The sequence below is a fragment of the Hypomesus transpacificus genome, unplaced genomic scaffold, assembly GCF_021917145.1.
Source record: "Hypomesus transpacificus isolate Combined female unplaced genomic scaffold, fHypTra1 scaffold_184, whole genome shotgun sequence".
Taxonomy (NCBI): domain Eukaryota; kingdom Metazoa; phylum Chordata; class Actinopteri; order Osmeriformes; family Osmeridae; genus Hypomesus; species Hypomesus transpacificus.
In genome coordinates, this window is record NW_025813733.1 from 50,291 (window position 1) to 70,644 (window position 20,354).

General features: G+C 51.2%; 1 protein-coding gene across 1 annotated transcript in view; it reads right to left on the reverse strand.

Annotated features, from left to right (window-relative positions):
- Positions 1-6,756: 6,756 nt before the first annotated feature.
- The window catches only part of wt1b (WT1 transcription factor b), a 20,709-nt gene continuing 7,111 nt past the window's right edge, over positions 6,757-20,354 (reverse strand). Inside the window, 1 exon segment of the mRNA XM_047051849.1 lies at positions 6,757-6,910. Coding sequence (XP_046907805.1) covers positions 6,757-6,910 — 154 coding nt within the window.

Genomic DNA, 20,354 nt, shown 5'->3' on the forward strand with positions numbered 1-20,354 from the left:
ACGAGGAGCAGAGACGAGGAGCAGAAACGAGGAGCAGAGACGAGGAGAGAGAGAGAGAGACTCTGGGTGAGCCCTGGGCCTTCTAGGTCTGTGTTCTCCTGCTGGGAGGCCGTTCTGGGGCTCCAGGAGAACAGACCCTGGGACAGGCCGGACAGAACAGCCAAGGAGGACGGAAAGAAACAAGAGAAATTAATGGACCTCTGTATAGAAGTGCCCGGTGTTCAATCTTCATGGAACAAAAACTTATCTGTGTTTTTTTTTGTTTTTTCTTCATCAATTTCCAACTCTCCAGTCGATGCTTCTTTTTCTTCTTCTTGGGTGTGTTTTGTAAATGGCCGTTTGTATGTTAACATGAAAAATCAAGATCAAGGACTGCTAGAGAACCGTGTTGGTCTTGCGTTTATTTGAGAAAAGAGAACTCCTGAGAGGTTCTGCCATGACAATTCCCCCCCTGCCCCCCCCCCCCCCCCCCCCCCCCTGCCCCCCCCCCCCCCACACCCATTTCTTCTCATATCGAGACCAGACTTTTTACCAGACTTTTTGCATGGTCAGCGGATCTCTGGCTAAACTTTTGCATATCATTTAAAGAGGAAAAGCTGGGGGAAGATTCTTACCGTGTTTAAAATCTATTTATTGGTCAAATCCCTGCAACATGGACATTGGTGGAGGAGGCCCGGACCCCATCTACCCCCTCTGTGGTGCTTGATGTTTCCTGGGCATCAAATGAGCCGAATGGGCCTAGACCTGGGTCTGGTCTGGGGCTGGGTCTGGGCCTAGACCTGGGTCTGGTCTGGGCCTAGACCTGGGTCTGGGCCTAGACCTTGGTCTGGTCTGGGCCTAGACCTGGGTCTGGGCTTGGAATTGACCAGGGCCATGTTTCTGGGTCTGGGTATCTCCTGAGTGAGGTGTGAGAAGATAGTGGGACACAAAACACCTATGCTTGGTTCCTTGCTTGGTTGGAAGAATTCCTGCTGGGTCTCTGGTGGGAGGAGCCAGAGGAGAGGGGAGGAGCCAGATGGAAGGGGAGGAGCCAGAGGAGAGGAGCCAGAGGAGAGGGGAGGAGCCAGAGGAGAGGGGAGGAGCCAGAGGGGATGGAAACAGCTTTAGTCAGAGAATAGTAGACTGTGTCCTCGATTAAAACTCAATTTGTTTATGTCAAATTGTAAGTACTTGTCTTCCCTAGAAATCTTCCAGAAAGAAGAAAATATTTCTACAATAAAAGTTGATTTCATTTATATCCCCCCAGAATATTCTATAAATGTTTTTACACATGCATCATGAAATACATTTCTTTAGGGTACAATATGTCTCTTAGGTATAGTTGTATTATAGTGTCCAATGGTCAATTTTTTTGTGCGACTAGAAATATTTAATTCTTATAATTATGATTAAACATGCTTGACAGAGTTTTAAACATAAGTGTTTGGCAGTTGTTTACAAGTACATATCAGAATTAATCATTGTTGATTGTAAAACAGACCAAAGCCTTTGTATTTCATCTAGTACACAATGTTTTTTTTAAAGATATTAGTCTTGTGTTGCAACATTTTGTAAACAGTTTATGTTCTATTACATTGGCTTCGCGTATGTTTGACTGCAATCTAATCCAGCAGTCCTTATTTATAATCAAAGACCAGGGGAGGGGTTCCTTTCAAGCATCTTCTGTCATGCTTCTATGAGTTTAGCGTTTTGTTTCTGTGTACGTAGAGTATAAACACGTACAGTACACGGGGTCGACGTCTGAGCAATGTTTCAGAGATGATACATCTACACTGTCTATATTTCAATTTAATTTTATTTAAAATGGAGCTTTTTAAATGTATTTTGTGAAAACTATAAAAAAAAACATTTTGTACAGTAAAATTGTGTCTCAATGAAGGATTTTTGCGTGGCGTTACTGTTTGTACAAAAGAAAAGTGCAAGAACAAGTGCACGTCACATGTGGACTTCCACACCGATGCACATTTAGGGAAATCTAGTGTGAACACAGTCACGTGAACTGGGAATTTTCTTGACACGGGCAAAAAACGGAGTCTGATTCCCACCAAACGTCTTCTAAATCAGCAGAAAGCTTTTGTGGAGGAGGGCCGCTAACAGACCACACACCACAACAACAGACCCATACAGACCACACACCACAACAACAGACCCATACAGACCACACACCACAACAACAGACCCATACAGACCACACACCACAACAACAGACCCATACAGACCACACACCACAACAACAGACCCATACAGACCACACACCACAGCACACAAAACAGAAGGTCAAGCACCACTCACCCTTGTTTTGCTAGAGTTACGATGGTATGAAAAAAACTGAGAGAGAGGGAGAGAGAAGGAGGGGGAGAGAAGGAGAGGGAGGGAGACAGAGAAGGAGAGGAAAGAAAGGAGAGAAAGAGAAAAAAAAGGAGGAGAGGGAGAGAGGGGGGCAGGGAGGGAAGGATGAAGCAGGCAGGGCCCAGAGTGAGGCGGAGGGGCGACTGTGTGGCAGAGTGAGTTAGTTTGCTTCACTTGCTGCCTCAGCAGGGGGCTGTGTGTGTGTGTAGGACTACAAAGCTGTGTGTGTGTGTGTGTGTGGAGGGGGATGGGTGTACCTCGTAGGAGGGGTTGGACAAGAGAGTGCTAGGTGAGTTACAGCTGGATTACTGTCCTGTTGGCCCTGAGGGCTCCCAGACCAGAGAAACAAGTCCTCTTCTATACCAACACCAGACCAGGACCCCAGACCAGGACACTAGACCAGGACACTAGACCAGGACACTAGACCAGGACCCCAAACCAGGACCCCAGACCAGGACCCCAGACCAGGACCCCAGACCAGGACACTAGACCAGGACACTAGACCAGGACCCCAGACCAGGACACTAGACCAGGACACTAGACCAGGACACTAGACCAGGACACCAGACCAGGACCCCAGACCAGGACACTAGACCAGGACACTAGACCAGGACACTAGACCAGGACACCAGACCAGGACCCCAGACCAGGACACTAGACCAGGACCCCAGACCAGGACACTAGACCAGGACACTAGACCAGGACCCCAGACCAGGACCCCAGACCAGGACCCCAGACCAGGAAACTAGACCAGGACCCCAGACCGGGACACTAGACATTAGGAGTGTTGTGTGACAAACAGAGAGGCTAAAAGACAAACGTCAATATTAACAGAAGCGAGACACAGAGATACAAAACAAACAAAGTGATAATTTGTGGAAGAACATCAATATTTACATAACCGGGGTTGGGGTGGGGTGAAAGAAGAGGTAAAAAACTCAACAATAATTAGAGAAGAGTTGGTAGGAAACCCAGCCAGATGCCGCTTGTAGACACACATGGTCCAGGGAGGAGACTGGGAGGAGACTGGGAGGAGACTGGGAGGAGACTGGGAGGAGACTGGGAGGTCCAGGGAGGAGACTGGGAGGAGACTGGGAGGAGACTGGGAGGTCCAGGGAGGAGACTGGGAGGAGACTGGGAGGAGACTGGGAGGAGACTGGGAGGTCCAGGGAGGAGACTGGGAGGTCCAGGGAGAAGACTGGGAGGAGACTGGGAGGAGACTGGGAGGTCCAGGGAGGAGACTGGGAGGAGACTGGGAGGAGACTGGGAGGTCCAGGGAGGAGACTGGGAGGAGACTGGGAGGAGACTGGGAGGTCCAGGGAGGAGACTGGGAGGAGACTGGGAGGAGACTGGGAGGTCCAGGGAGGAGACTGGGAGGAGACTGGGAGGAGACTGGGAGGTCCAGGGAAGTCGCTTTCAATACAGCGCCTCTAATCCTAGGCTCTGGGCCTACGTTAAGTGTATGTGAGAGCGTGTGTGTTTGTGTGTGAGGGTGCGTGTGTGACTTAGTGTGTTCGTGCTTCTGTGTGAGAGTGTGTATGTGTTTGTGTGTGTCTGTAAAAAGCGAAGTGTTTCCAGTGCCTAAAAGCCCTCCAGGCCAGGCCAGACCAGACCAGACCAGACCAGACCAGCCCAGCCCAGCCCAGCCCAGCCCAGCCCAGACCCTGCTGTCAAGACACACTGCAGATGACTGCAGCCATGGCTCTCTCCTCTCTACTTTTCGTTCTGCAGAACGAAACCACAGCTGCAACACTACATTAAGGTTTCATTTACTACCAGACTGTAGCTCCTTACACTTTGGCAGTAATCGACACCACAAACATTTGATACCATTTCATTACAGAGGAACTCCTATATCCCTCAAATGTTTTTACTATAGGTATTGTTGTGTAGTTAAATGGTAGTTATTAACTATGATAAACTGTTGTCACAAAAGCTGCCATGATCCATAAATGTGGATACATTTCAATGGAATGGTACAACCGGAATATTCCAAACTGACTATTTCAAACAAAACATTCCAAAAGTAAAATGTCAACATTCCTGTCCTAAAACTTACGGAACTTTCAGAGTACCAGATACATTCATTGTTGGTTGGCAAGTGAACACAATGCCAAACTAAAATAAAATATTTTTGAGTTAGGTGAAAAAAACTTAACAGAACAGGTATTGTAGACACAGTTTGCAGCGCTCTGTGTGTGGAAAAGCAAAAGCGCAGTGTTGCCGGGTGACTGAACCAGGTGAAGGCTGGGAGCTGTAGGACAACAGAAAGGCTGTCTCTGCCGATTGGCCGGGCAGAGGCAACCAGATGATCCAGGAAGTCACCTGGGACGCATGCGAGTGCAGCCTGTCATGTGGAGTGAGGAGAGAGAGGGAGGAGAGAGGGGGAGGGGAGGAAAGGGGAGAGGGGGAGGGGAGAGGAGAGGAGAGGAGAGGGGAGGAGAAAGGGGGAAGAGAGAGGGGAGGAGAGAGGGGAAGGAGAAGGTAGGAGGAGGAGATTAAATACCTTGTATGCTTCTGAGAAGACGTTATACCTCCCATACCTGCCCAGCCAGTCAGGTGACGCTTCACCCGGGCGAGGGCTCCACCCTGGCACCTCGGGTTAGCTCACCTCACCGCCTCGGGTCCGACCCGCCTGCCAGCTCAGGGTGTCAGGGGCTCCTGTCTTCCACACGCTCCTCAACTGTCACACAGCAGGAATTCACAGCAGGAACTCATGGCAGGAACGCTCCACACACAAACAGGATGTGGAGCAGGATTATTAGGCGGTATTGAGACACGTATTCAAACACAGATCAGAGGGTGAAGAAAGTGAAGACTGCGCTGGCGTTACAGTAAATGTACGCAGGCAGTCTGACACAAGCGAGCAACAGCCCCCCTACATAAGTAGATTTATATAACCAGAAAGATGAATAATTCATGGTTGACAGCATTTCTGCATTATGAATACTTCCCTGGAGTGAAATAGGCTTCTGTCTAATACACCAAGTGTACAAATCCAAAGACACAGAAAGACAGACACACACACTGCCCAAAACAAACAAACAACATTCTCACACACACACACCGAAATATAGGCTAGTACACTGAATGTTGTTGGCCAGTATTTATTTGTTATAAGGAATCAGGTTGAAGTACTGCAGCTTACACACAAACGCATGCACACACACGCACACACACACACACCTGACCTAACGCCCTCTTCCCAGTCCTCAGTTGGTGATTGCTACACACACTGCCAGCTCTCACAGGCACACACACTCCAACTGACACCGTCATAAGAAGAGCAAAAACAAAACAAAAAACATTCAGTTCTTCATGCTGTGTATTCTCCATGTCACCATTTGATCTAATTTATTCTTTTGGGCTTGTCTTTGCAAAGCAGCCCATCCGAATAGCAGGCCTGATGATCTGTGAAGCCACCCCACCCCCCCACCTAGGCCCCTTCAGCCCTACCCCACCCTGCCCCCCCTCCCCTCCAGCCCCCCCTCCCCCCCCAGCCCCCTCCCCCCCCTCCAGCCCCCCCTCCCCCCCAGCCCCTCCCCACCCTCCAGCCCCCCCCAGTCCCCTAGCTAGCCTCCCCACCCTGCAGAGGGGTAGACTGCAGCCCTGCTCCAGGACCAGCCCTGCTCCAGGACCAGCAGCCCTGCTCCAGCTGTGGCCTGTGCCAGCCTTCAGGAGGTAGCCAGCAACAGAGCCCAGATCAGCTGTAAGAGCAGCTTCCTCCTGCCTGCTCACTCTGACAGACAGTCATGCAGCGCTGGAAGTGGATCACGCTTTAACTGTTGATTATTTACGATATCTACTTCTTGATTAACTTAATTCGTGGCACAAAAAGTGGCACGTAAAAGTATAATATAAATCCTCATGAGACGGGCGATATTTTTATTCAATTTAACAAAAAAACACCATGGTTGTAAATGATTCTGAACATGTTATCGGTGCTGCAGGCTATAAGGAGCAGGTCTGTCCTCCCAGGTGAGTAACAGGAACTAGGAGGTGTCTTCCAGTCTCTTCTGGAACACATGAGGCCCCTAACCACATCTGAGTACCAGAAGGTCAGACTTCACAACAGTTACTGTTGTCGATCCTGCCCTGCTCCAGACACGCCCCAGATCCCCGCTCACCCTAACCCAGTCAAGGGTCTCCCCAAGTGGACAGAGGTGTTGTCGCTGGGTCAGTTGGGGCCAGATGGGTTGAAATCGTTTGGCAACCTTTGATAGGTGGAGGGTGGGGGGGGAAAGGGGGGAGAAGAGGGCACAGTCCGGGTTGCTATGGCAGCGAGGGCAGAGATCCAGGTTCCAGGTGTTGGTTGCCCTGGTGACGGGGTTCTAGAAATTCAGGTGTTGGTTACCCTGGTGACGGGGTTCTAGAAGTCCAGGTGTTGGTTACCCTGGTGACGGGGTTCTAGTCGTCCAGGTGTTGGTTGCCCTGGTGACGGGGTTCTAGAAGTCCAGGTGTTTGCTGCTGGAGGTCAGAGAGCCACAGGCTGCTGCCCCGGGAGACGACCCCCCCTGCTCCCCCGCTCCCCTGCTCACTCTGCTCACTGTCTCTGAGAGGTCTGGAGGCAGGTGTAGCCGCTGGAGACAGAGAGAGAGAGAGGGAGAGAGAGAGACAGAGAGAGGGAGAGAGAGAGGGAGAGAGAGAGGGAGAGAGGGAGAGAGAGACAGAGAGAGAGGGAGAGAGAGAGGGAGAGAGAGAGGGAGAGAGAGAGAGAGAGAGGGAGAGAGAGAGGGAGAGAGAGAGGGAGAGAGAGAGAGGAGAGAGAGAGAGGTAGAGAGAGAGGGAGAGAGAGAGAGAGAGAGAGAGAGAGAGGGAGAGAGAGAGAGAGAGAGAGAGAGAGGAGAGAGAGTGAGAGAGAGAGGTGGAGAGAGAGGGAGAGAGAGAGAGAGAGAGAGAGAGAGAGAGAGAGAGAGAGAGAGAGAGAGAGAGAGAGAGAGGGAAAGAGAGAGAGAGGGAAAGACAAGGTGTGTGTGCGGGGGGGGGGGGGGCAGAGAGGAATGGTGTTAGACAACAGGACTAAACTCCAGACTGAAAACATGCAGGCATCACTGTGGTTCTGTCTGAAGCCAGAGAACAGGCCTGGAATCTCATCCTCTGCCTCAGCTGTCCCCTCTCTGCCAGGCGGCAGGAGAGCTGCTAGCGTGCAGCTAAAGGCTCCCACAGCTTTACCTCTCTCCCTGCTCCTAGGGGGCCGGAGGGGGGCAGTGTGCATGAGGTGCTTTGTGAAGGTGTGTGTGTGTGTGAAGGTGTGTGTCTGTGTGTGTGTGTGTGTGTGGTGCATGAAGGAAGGGATCGCAAAAGCATGTAGAAGTATTTTTGACACAGTTCATTAAGACTTGCTAATACCAGAGTCATTACAATCAAGCGTTTGAGCGGAGCAGTTTGTTCCACGGCGAGCTAATCTTCAGAGCTGCCCCGAGCCCGCAGCAAACACAAGACTCAGGGTCAACCTGAGCCAAGCGCACACTGCCCCAGTACTGACACGCTAACAAGCCTCAGAAAGGCTGCTCTACCTTCCTGTCCACCCCCCGACAGCAGGCCAGACCCTCATCTCATCTATGAGCTGAGGAGATGAGAGGGAGGGGATTGAAGTCCCTCCAGAGGGTTCGACCTTACGAACGCCGAAAAGGCAAAACGTGTTTTTTCGTGTTGGTGGTTGGGTCGAGTGTGTGTCGAAAGGAGAGACCCAAGTTACGGCTGCACTGTTCGTCAAGAAGTTCAAACCCTGTAATTAAGTTAGAGAAAGAATCTACTGAGACATTCGAAACCCAGAGATCCAGAGCTCGACTCCCACCCCACCCCTCTAACCCTGCCCTGCCTGGCCTGGCCTGGCCTCACTGCCTCCAGCCGCAAGGCTTAGGGAGAGCCCCTCTCCAGTGCCAGATACTTATCTTGCCCAGTAACGACGGGGTGTTTGGGCGCAGTGTCACTACAAGCTGACAGAACTCAGGACGTCACTATCTTACATCCAGTCTACCCCCGGGCGGAACACACCAAACAATGAAGCAGGCTCTTTCTACGCTTGTTATAAGCCTTGGGTTCCAGAATCACTGTTCTTGTCTTTTGATTCCAAAATATCTCACTATCGTCACCGATTCACTGTAGCGTTCTGGAACTTTCCTCAATCAAGGACGTGGTGTCAGGTCCTGTATCTGTACTGTCATGTCTCTTAGTCAAGAGGGTGCAGTAAGCACACAGTCATTTACTGAAGTGCTTCAGTTGATCAGATCAGAGATGGCAAAAGTAAACACATCCTTCACTCGAGTAGAAGTTCAGATACTCATGTTTAATAAGACTCTGGTAAAAGTTGAAGCACTGAATACACTTTTTCACTCAAGTTAAAGTAAAGAAGTGTGGCCTCTGACATACTGAAGTACAAAGTAGCCATGACTACACCTGTTAGACCTCACATCATATTAATACATTAATTATATAGACAGACACTATAGACGCATTCGCCAGGAATCCTTTTTGACACCAATTCAGAACATGTCCCTCATGTTGCCATGGGTGATCAGGAATGTCTCTATTCTCAGTCATGTCCACATTGACAATGGATTTTTTTTTTCAACTTTTACAAACGTTTTTTTGTAAAACGTTTTTTTCCACACAACACACAAAAAACGTATTTCAAAATATTTCTTCATTTTGTTTTAAACATTTAGAAATTTAAAGACATGAATGTATTTACGTTCCATTGTTAGTGGAACATAACATTTGTGTGTCAGGTGACAAGGGTCTGAGGTGCATGTGGAAGCTCTCCTGACCCTGTCTCTCACCAGGTTACAGGTCGAGGGTGAGGGGTCAGGGGTCAGGTGCTCTGCCTCATGTTCTCCCTCTGAGCCTATCAGGAGAGGTCAGTGTGACAGGATGTGTTCTGACTGCAGGAGACCAGACAGGGACCGAGGGGAGGGGTGTGTGTGTGGGGGGGTGAGGTGTGTGTGTGTGTGGGGGTGAGGTGTGTGTGTGTGGGGGTGAGGTGTGTGTGTGCGTGTGCGGGGGTGAGGTGTGTGTGTGTGTGGGGGTGAGTTGTGTGCAGAGATGGTTGGGGTGAGGGGTGTGTGTGCGGGGGTGAGGTGTGTGTGTGTGTGGGGGTGAGGTGTGTGCAGAGATGGTTGGGGTGAGGTGTGTGTGTGTGGGGGTGAGGTGTGTGTGTGTGTGTGTGGGGGTGAGGTGTGTGTGTGTGGGGGTGAGGTGTGTGTGTGCGTGTGCGGGGGTGAGGTGTGTGTGTGTGTGGGGGTGAGGTGTGTGCAGAGATGGTTGGGGTGAGGGGTGTGTGTGTGGGGGTGAGGTGTGTGTGTGTGGGGGTGAGGTGTGTGCAGAGATGGTTGGGGTGAGGGGTGAAGTCAGGAGTTAATCCCCTTCCTTCACCAGCCAGAGAGAGAGAGAGAGAGAGAGAGAGAGAGAGAGAGAGATCAGGGGGTGAGGCGGAGTGTGTTGGGAGAGACATCGACAAACAGGGGGGCGAGAGACACTTGCCAGGCTCATCAGAAGAGAGCGGGTCTAAGGAACACTGTGTACGTCCTCTATTGAGTGTGAAGACACACAGACACCTCCAGCTTCCTGGATCAACGAACCTTCCAGAAGCTTTGCCTCTGACCGTGCCCCCCCCCCTCCCCCCCATAACCTTCTATGCCTCCAGCTCACTCAGGTGTGACTGAAGAAAGAAAACACAAACTGATCATTGATCAGGCCTCATCTCTCTAAGTGCACTGCGGCGGAACGAGAGGAGGAGGATCGATCACGTATACATCCTCTATCCTCTCCACCCAGCAGAGAAGAACAAGAAAGTTACATCACACCACTGAGGATCTGTCAAGCGCACGCACGCACACACACACACGCACACAGCCATCTCAGGTGTGTGTCAGTGTGTGAGTGTATGTGTGTCAGTGTATGTGCGAGAGTGTGTGTGTCAGTTTCGGACTCCAGTAACACACTGGGCACGTGCTAAACCGAAGGTCGAACCAATCGAAGACCCGCCTCCTTTAACCTCTGGGCTGGGGACCAAAGCAATCGATGGTAACAACAAAGTTTGATTTGGAAGGAGGGGAGGGAGGGGGCTAGACAGAAGCAGTCAATGAGTTTGACATGCAGATGAGTAGGATAGCAAGCAGGTCGTCACCAGCTGAGAGGACTGTCTGTCTGACAGGTAGTCACTAGTGTCTGCAGTACCTTCCTGCATCCTGGTTTTCCCTCGCTGGTGAAACGCCCTGCAGCGACGATCACACCTAAGGAACGAGCACGCACAGTCATCCAGGCATGTGCATGTGCGAGCTAATTCAAGGTTGTTATATAAATACCAAAAAAATAAAGAAAAAATATTTGAATTTGGAAAATTATTTCTTTATTTTAATACTATCTAATTCAATTTGTTTTTATTTAAGAACGAGCTAATTCAAAAAATAAATAAGTACTAGCTAATTCAAAAAAATTAGCAACAATTGACAACACTCTTGTGGACTCAAGTTCGGCATCTACGTGAATGTAACCATTTTACATTTCCTTGCGTTCAACGATACAATGCAACTGTTGGCATCAGACATTCTATTCTTATCATAACCCTAACCCTTGGCCAATAAAGTCAGTCAGTCTGCCAGCCAGCCAGCCAGCCAGCCAGCCAGCCAGCCAGCTTCCATACAACACCATGATGTAAACAAGGACATCCGGAAAGACCTGGGAGCTATGGGTTGTGTGTGTGTGTGTGAAGTCTTTCCCTGCTGCCTGGCAACCATCACGAGCAGGAGAACAGAGTAGGATGAGGGAGGGGGTGAGGGTGGCGGAGTATACCAATGGTATGAGTTAGTGTGTGTGGGGGGGGGGTGCTCCATCAGAAAGAGCAAGGGGACAGGGGGACAGGAGGACAGGAGGAGAGGGGGACAGGAGGAGAGGGGGAGAGGAAGGGAGAGGAGGACAGGGGGACAGGAGGAGAGGGGGAGAGGAAGGGAGAGGAGGACAGGGGGACAGGAGGACAGGAGGGAACAGGAGGACATGAGGACAGGGGGAGAGGAGGACAGGAGGGAACAGGAGGACATGAGGAACAGGAGGAGAGGGGGGAGAGGAAGGGAGAGGAGGACAGGGGGACAGGAGGACAGGAGGAGAGGGGGGAGAGGAAGGGAGAGGAGGACAGGGGGACAGGAGGACAGGAGGACAGGGGGAGAGCAGGACAGGAGGACAGGAGGGAACAGGAGGACATGAGGACAGGGGGAGAGGAAGGGAGAGGAGGACAGGACAGGAGGAGAGGGGGACAGGAGGACAGGGGGAGAGCAGGACAGGAGGACAGGAGGGAACAGGAGGACATGAGGACAGGGGGAGAGGAGGAGAGGGGGAGGGAAGGGAGAGGAGGACAGGGGGACAGGAGGACAGGAGGACAGGGGGAGAGGGGGAGAGGAAGGGAGAGGAGGACAGGGGGACAGGAGGACAGGAGGACAGGAGGAGAGGGGAGAGGAAGGGAGAGGAGGACAGGGGGACAGGAGGACAGGAGGACAGGGGGAGAGGGGGAGAGGAAGGGAGAGGAGGACAGGGGGACAGGAGGACAGGAGGACAGGGGGGAGAGCAGGACAGGAGGACAGGAGGGAACAGGAGGACATGAGGACAGGGGGAGAGGAAGGGAGAGGAGGACAGGAGGAGAGGGGGACAGGAGGACAGGGGGAGAGCAGGACAGGAGGACAGGAGGGAACAGGAGGACATGAGGACAGGGGGAGAGGAAGGGAGAGGAGGACAGGAGGAGAGGGGGACAGGAGGAGAGGGGGACAGGAGGACAGGAGGAAAGGGGGAGAGGAGGACAGGAGGAGAGGAGCACAGGGGGAGAGAAGGACAGGAGGACAGGGGGACAGGGGGAGAGGAGGACAGGAGGGGACAGGAGGACAGGGGGGAGAGGAAGACCAGGAGGACAGGCTGATAGGGGGATAGGACAGGGGGAGAGGAGGATAGGGGGGAGAACGAGACCCTCTTAACAGGGCTGAGGGGGGTGACAAATCTTCACAATCACTAAGCACTTGAAATGAGCCCTCAGGCCCTGCCCACAGACTAGTGCAGTCTAAGAGGGTTACTAATATCACCCCACAATGGACACAGCTGCTCAGCCTTCCACCCCACCCCCTCCCTCCCTCCCTCACCCTGCTCCACACGGACAGAGCTGCCTGGAAATACTGTAAACCTGTTACGGAGAGCGGGGAGCTCTATCCCTGGTTCAAGTGCTTACGGCTTCGGTTCAACTGTGTTTATATCACTTTATGTAAGCGCGTCATGTCCATGATCCAAATACCCAGATTTTCTCCCGACGGATCTTAGAAAGGGGCTGGTTCTAAACCCTCACCCCCCTTCAAAAGCATTCCACAGAGGTAACGGCCAGCTAAAGACCCGAGTATTAGGTGCTAATTTAACGAGTCATTTCTTCCTCTGAGTTTTACTGTGTCACTGTAGCGCTCAGGGCAACATGACACCCAGCCCGGACACATTGTGATTGGTCAGGCTGCTCCAATCAGATTAGCCGCTATAAAAGTGTGCTTTGCTAAGTGACATGCTGTTTATGGTAAACATCTACTTAATGGAAAACACACACACTTAAGAGGACTGGGATAATATTGGCGTCTTTTCAAGAATACTTTAGCCTCGGTTGTGGCACTCCAAACAAAGGAAGAAAAAAAAGATCACAAGAAGTTATGCTAATCCGTTGTTAATGTCATGTGGAAAGCAATCATTTCATGATAGGATTCATGAAAAACTATCAAACTAGACCCGTGGGCCAGACAAATAAGATCCTAGCTGTACCAAGATGCAATATAAATATTGGCCGTATTGTACCGTCCAGGAAAATGGAAGATGGATATTGGTCCAGTTCCATTACCAGGCACTACTTGGTGTCAGGACAGTTCTACAGTGTCTCCATAGGCCACAGTGCAACGACTGTGAAATTACGTCGGCCCGAGATGGCTGCTCCCCTCATCACCCCCCCCCCCCCCCCCCCCGCCATGCCAGAGGTCAAACTGGAGGAGACTTTCTCAGGTAAAAACCAGAATACAGTCAGAACTGTGCACTACTGATAATTGATCTACTGCTATACTTTCTACATGCACTATTTCTAAATTGCTTTGTTTTTTTTTTAAAGCATCTGCTTAATGGATCAAATGTGAAAAACAGGAGAGCTAATATAAAAACGGCGATGTTAATGTCAACGGTAAATGATGTAAAAACGCATCAAGGTTTCTCAGACTAGTTGTTCAATCTCAAGCGACCCAAACGAGGCCTGCACAGCCCTTAATCCCTTCCCACTATAGAGTTACACAGCATTGTGTGGGAAATCAATTGTAGGCCTTTGAGGAACTCACATTAACTTCAGTAAAAAAAAAAAAAAAAAAAAAGCTAAGATAATGAGAACTATGTTCTTTTCTACGCTGGGGGACAGAACTATCGTGGCATTTTCAACGGCAATTTCAGAAAATACTTCCGCTACTTTCTCAGAGAAAAGCAGAAACGGCTCTAAAACAAATCCCTTCTGCTGGGAGGTAACCCCTGCCCACCTGGACGCAACAAAGGCAGACAAGCAGGGGAGCCTTCCTCTCGTATTGTGATGGTGGAGAGAGTGCAACACGATCTGGGCCTGGCCTCTCTTACCTGCTGGTGAACAAGCTCGCTCTACCACACACCAGGCACTGCACAACTCTACTACGCACACACGGAGGTATTTCTTCTTACTTTGTCCTTTTTACAGTTCTAGAAAATGTGAGGTATTATTGATGTGTATTTGTCTTTGTATGTGGTGGTGGTAAACTTCCATGCTGCAGGACAAATTGCCCGTAACGGGGACAATTAAAGATGACTAAACTTATTCCTGAACTGTTCCGTTGTTGTAAACTGTGAGAGTGGGGGTTGGTTTGTAAAGGTGTGTGATGGTGTGTGAGTGTTAAGTTATTGAAAAAGAGAGAGGGGGCAAGGGGTGGTGTGTGTGTAAAGAAAGAAGGTGAGATTTTGTCACCTCAGCTCATGTTTCTCTCGTGACAAGCCCCTGTAATTGGGTGGAGGGTCACCTGCTACCCGGGTCACCTGCTACCGGGTCACAGACATTTCTGTCTAAAGACACCGGGGGACTCGAACCTGTGATCTCTTGATCTGCAATCCAATACTTTAACCACAAAGTCATGCCCTTAAATACTCTTTAAGTAGGGGAACAGACAGATAGGAAGGCGGACAGGCAGAAAGACAGACAAAGACAGACATAGACAGACAGATACGGACAAACAGAAACAGACAGAGACAGACAGAGACAGACAGAGACAGACAGAGACAGAGACAGACAGAAACAGACAGACAGAGACAGACAGAGACGGACAGACAAAGACAGAGACAGACAGACAGACAGAGACAGACACAGACAGACAGAGACAGACAGAGACGGACAGAGACAGACAGACAGAGACGGACAGACAGAGACAGACAGACAGGCTCCATGTCTCTTCTGCTTCATTCTCATGTGTCTGACAGAGAAGGGGGGGTGAAGGGGGAGGGGGGGGCGAGGGGTGAAAGGGGGAGGGGTGAAAGGAGGAGGGGGGAGGGGTGACGTGGGGGATAATTACAGTCATGAACGTCGAGCAGATACACCCGTTGTGAGTAATCTCTTTCATTAGGCCTAAACCTGTTAAAACAGGAAGCAGATAAACTGTAATATTTCGGGAGGGATTTTTAATACGGAATGGAATGTTTATTTTACACCTGGATAGCTAGCCACTCGTTTACGCATCACGACACGCCAACAGGCAGCGCGTGTGTTGACCTCTGACGAGACATTTGGGAGAGGTCGCTGAACCAAGCTCCCAAACAACCATCGTCATGGCTACCGTCGTCGTCTGGGCGCTGGAGCCAAGCCTGGAGGAGGCTCGGCAGCGAAGCGACCATCTTGTTTGTTTTCAGTTGGGTTTAGTTTCTCTGGCAAGCACTAGCCCCCACTGGAGGCTGTGTGGGGGTGAGGGCTGAGGGCAGGCTGACCCCAGAGCAGAGGCTGAGGGTGGAGGGGGTTGGGGGGTGTAGAGGGTAGTTCTGGTGTTATAGACTGAGGCACAACCAGGCAGCGGTCATCCAACCCTGGAGGGACAGTGGCCATGAGAGAGAGAGAGAGACAGAGAGAGAGAGAGAGAGATAGAGAAAATAGGGGTAGAGGGCAGATAGTACAAACACATCTAAGTGCTGCCTTCACTACTGATCGGCCCTCAGTTTGTAACTAGGCTTGCATGAACCATTACAGCACATCCCCCCTTCCCCAGACCCTCCTCTTAACCCCCCCAAACCATGACCATGTGATACTATAGTCCACCATGCAACACCCCAAGCTCATCTAGGAACATCCTTCTCCAGAGATTAGAACCCAGTTAGAAGGGATCATACCAGACGGACATCAGCTCAACATGCTGAACATGGGTTCAGACTCCACAGACAACAACCTTAAACGACATCATTACAATACAATTCATATAATCTCTCATTTAGCATTCATGATAACTGATCAAAGAATATTTCTATAGTCTCTGTATGTTATGATATTAGCATGGCTGACGCAAGTATGTGGACACAGGGAACAACCAGCATTGGGTGGGACAAAATAAATACATTTCCCACAATGCCCCAGACAGGTCGTGACCCAGGATCCTTCTGTCTGTTCTCTACCACAGGGCTGCCATAAACGTTAAGAACATTTCTGGGACAATTTTCCAAAGATATTTAGGAGATGAAAATGATATATTATTCATGCATTTCTTTGCAACACTAAGCCTCATGCACGCACGAACACAATATTTACACTGGCACAATGAATGGAGAGAGCTGGCTGGTGCAATTTGGGCCTTCCCTAAAAACACGACCCTCTCTCTCTCTCTCTCTCCATCACCTCCCCTCCTCCCCCCTGCCCAAGCTCTCGAACTGGGTTCACCCTCAGTTTACAGGCAGAACGTTTGGCAAGCGAAAAGGTCGTCTGAAGGTTACTGTGTCAGCTCGGGTAAGCGGGTAACCCCTCGGGAGAGGAGAGAGGAAGCTCTCAGACAACAGTCTGTCTGTGTTAGAGAGGAGGAGAGAGGAGGAGGAGAGGAAGAGAGAGGAGAGGAAGGGAGGAGAGGAAGAGAGAGGAGAGGAGGAGGTGAGAGGAGAGAGGAAGAGAGAGGAGAGGAGAGGGGAAAAGAGGAGAGAAGAGAAGAGAAGGAGAAGTAAGTTCAGCGTGACCCAGCTGTGAATGAGAATTTCCTCGTTCACATGGTTTCTACAGCTCCCTGCTCAACACCAGCAGAAGCAGCCTTAGCACCACATATCTCACCAGCCTCGACCAGAGGAGCGGAGGACAGGGGGGCGGGAGATGAGTGGTGGAGAGAGAAAGGGTTTGAGGGTATGTGTGTAAAGATGAGCAGAGTGGGTGAGACAGGAGTAAGGGACGGAGCGGAGAGTGGGGGTGGACAGGGGAGGGAGAGAGGGTAAAGGGAGGACAAGAGGGAGGGAGGGAGGACAGAGAGAGAGGGGTGGGTGGGTGTCAGGGTGGGTTTGAAGAGAGGGGGGAAGAGAAGGGTTCCTTTCTGCAGAGTGGGATGGCTGCAGAGACGACGCTCCTTTTCTTCACAGAGATGTGGAGGAGGCCGTAGATCAAGTGAGTGAATAGGCACAAGATTGAGTGTGTGTGTGTGAGTGAGTGTGTGTGTGTGTGAGAGAGTGTGCTAGTGCTTCAGTGTTTTGTGTACCAGTCTGCTGAAGAGCCAGTGTTTAACACACAATAAACAGATAATGTCAGCGTGTGTACGTAATCCTTTAGTCTTCTATGAGTGTGTGTGTGAGTGTATGTGTGTGTGTGTGTGTGTGAGTGTTTATTTGACTGTGTGGCCGGGTGAAGTTAAAAGGGGGGTGGGGGGCAATCCATCAGCAGTGGATAGTCCTCACAACCCCCCTGGCCCCTGCTGGCTAAGAGGATGGTGCTTGTGAGGCACAAAGACCTCCATCCTGGAGCCTTCACAGAGGAGTGAAGAGCTGTTGCTGGAGTAACAACCTTCACACTAACAGGCATGCTGACCACAGCCAGTCATTACTGCTGACTGGGGCAGCCCACACACAGACCTGCTGGAGGTTAACCAGCCAATCAGAACCTGGTACAGGTTAACCAGCCAATCAGGACCTGCTACAGGTTAACCAGCCAATCAGGACCTGCTACTGGTTAACCAGCCAATCAGGTCCTGGTACAGGTTAACCAGCCAATCAGGACCTGCTACAGGTTAACCAGCCAATCAGGACCTGCTACAGGTTAACCAGCCAATCAGGACCTGGAAAGGTTAACCAGCCAATCAGGACCTGGTACAGGTTAACCAGCCAATCAGGACCTGCTACAGGTTAACCAGCCAATCAGGACCTGCTACTGGTTAACCAGCCAATCAGGACCTGCTACTGGTTAACCAGCCAATCAGGACCTGGTACAGCGAGGTGGTGTGGAAATCCTCCTCTGTCTGAACAGGAGGCTCAAACTAAAAGATGTATTTCGTATATGTGTTAAATGATAAAAAAGCGTCTGATAAATGACTGAAGTTTTCATTCCAATGTGAGGAAAGAGAGCCATTTTGAGCCTGAGCCTGGTTGTGTTGAAGCGATGTGTTTGTTTAGATGTGCTGCGAGAGACAGCCTAATATTCTGGAGTGTGTGTTCTCACCAGAGGTGGCCCAGCAGGCTCTACAGCCAGCGGTTAGACAGCCACACAGCCACACAGCCTGTGGTTTCACACTGTACATCCTCTATGCACAGACAGCACGATGAAGACCTTCTGTCCAGTGTGCTCTGAAAAGGATGTCAGGGAGGAATTCATTTATAACCCCTCTCCCTCTCTCTCTTTTTTTGTCTTGATAAGACGGGTTTGGTGTGGTGAAACAGCTTGGTTGGCTGGTAGTTCTAACTGCCCAATAAAGGTATCTTTAAAAGTCAAAGTCTCTCTCTCCCTCTCCCTCTCCCTCTCTGTCTGTCTCTTTCTCTCCACTTCTCTCTCCTTGCTCTCATCTGTGCCACTTTCAACAGGAGCTCTGTTTATTTCTCCAAGACTACAGAGAGGAGAGATCTGATTGGCTGAGAGTCCAGTGCTCTCTCCCCCAGTGGAGCACCAATGGGATCACTGGTAGCAGGGCCAGTCCGCTCCACGGATCCAGTAACCCCCTGACTGTCCATGGAGAAGCGCGCTAGCTTCTCCGCTACGCTCCCAGATCCCCATCCTCCATCCTCCTCTCCATCCTCCCCTCCATCATCCCCTCCATCATCCTCCATCATCCTCCATCATCCCCCCCATCATCCTCCCCCCCATCCTCCCCTCCATCCTCCCCCCCATCCTCCCCTCCATCCTCCCCTCCATCATCCTCCATCATCCCTCCATCATTCCCCCCATCATCCCCCCCATCATCCCCCCCCATCATCCCCTCCATCATCCCCTCCATCATCCCCCCCATCATCCCCTCCATCATCCCCCCCCATCATCCCCTTCATCATCCCCTCCATCATCCCCTCCATCATCCCCCATCATCCCCTCCATCATCCCCTCCATCATCCCCCCCATCATCCCCTCCATCATCTTCCATCATCCCCTCCATCATCCTCCATCATCCCCTCCATCATCCTCCATCATCCCCTCCATCATCCCCTCCATCATCCCCTCCATCATCCCCCCCATCATCCCCTCCATCATCCCCTCCATCATCCCCTTCATCATCCCCTCCATCATCCCCTCCATCATCCCCTCCATCATCCCCCCCATCATCCCCTCCATCATCCCCTCCATCATCCCCTCCATCATCCCCTCCATCATCCCCTTCATCATCCCCTCCATCATCCCCTCCATCATCCCCTTCATCATCCCCTCCATCATCCCCTCCGTCATCCTCCATCATCCCCTCCATCATCACCCCCATCATCCCCTCCTCCATGCAGGCGATCTGCATGTCTGCTGGCATGTTGGTGGGCTAGCTATGAGCTGGGGCCCAGATAGAGTTTACATTTCACTGTTCCACACGATAGGACACACAGTAACCTTTCCCCAAGCCTCCCTCCCTCCCTGCCCTCCTCACCTCCACCTCCCTGTGGGCAGGTGCTGGTGTAAATTTAGTCCCGGCTAGGTGAGGTGCACCCTGGGTAGGAGGGGAGCAGGTCTGCTCTCCTTCAGGGTGTGTTGATGTCAGGGAGAATGACACATCACCCTGGCCGCCTTGTCAAAAACCTCACCACCTCCCCTGCCCTCCACACTCCCCCAGGTCCTAAAACCAGTGCTGTTTTGTTTCGGCTGTCTAATTTATCTGGAAACACACCAGCTATGTCATACCAGGCTGGAGCTGGCTGGAGTGTTAATCGAGGAACATTGTTGTGGCTGTTAAACATGGAGGCAGGGCCTGGGGTGAACGCAGGCTATAGAGAGACCAATCGGCCAATCAGAGAGAGGGGGGGGGGGCTGACACTACCAACCCTGGAGGCCATCTGTCTGCAGGTTCAAACCCCCCCAAAACCTTCAAACACAAACATGTCAGAACCTCCAGGTCTCCGAGCTAGAGGGTGTGTGTAGAAAGACATGGTTTGCGGTGAGTAGTGCGTTTCCGGTGTGTGTGTGTGTGTGTGTGTGTGTGGGGAGTGTGAGCGCGTGTGTGTGCGTTCCATGGCGCTCCGGATGCTTCCGGAAACACAGAGGTAGAGAGGAAAGATGGTGTCTGTTGGCCCAGATCCAGAATTGCACCGGCGGCCATGTGGTTTGGTGTTGAAAGTCATGAGAGATTTATGTTAAGCTGTGAGTCAGGTAGAGGTGTCTGTGAGTCAGGTAGAGGTGTCTGTGAGTCAGGTAGAGGTGTGTGTGAGTCAGGTAGAGGTGTGTGTGTGAAGGGATTTTCTTAGGAAGACTATACATGCAGCCAGGTGAACTGAGTCCTGGGTCAGCGCAGCCGTAAACACACCCGCGCTCACGACCCTGAGGAGCAAGGAGGAGGAGCGAGGAGGAGGAGTGAGGAGGAGGAGGAGCGAGG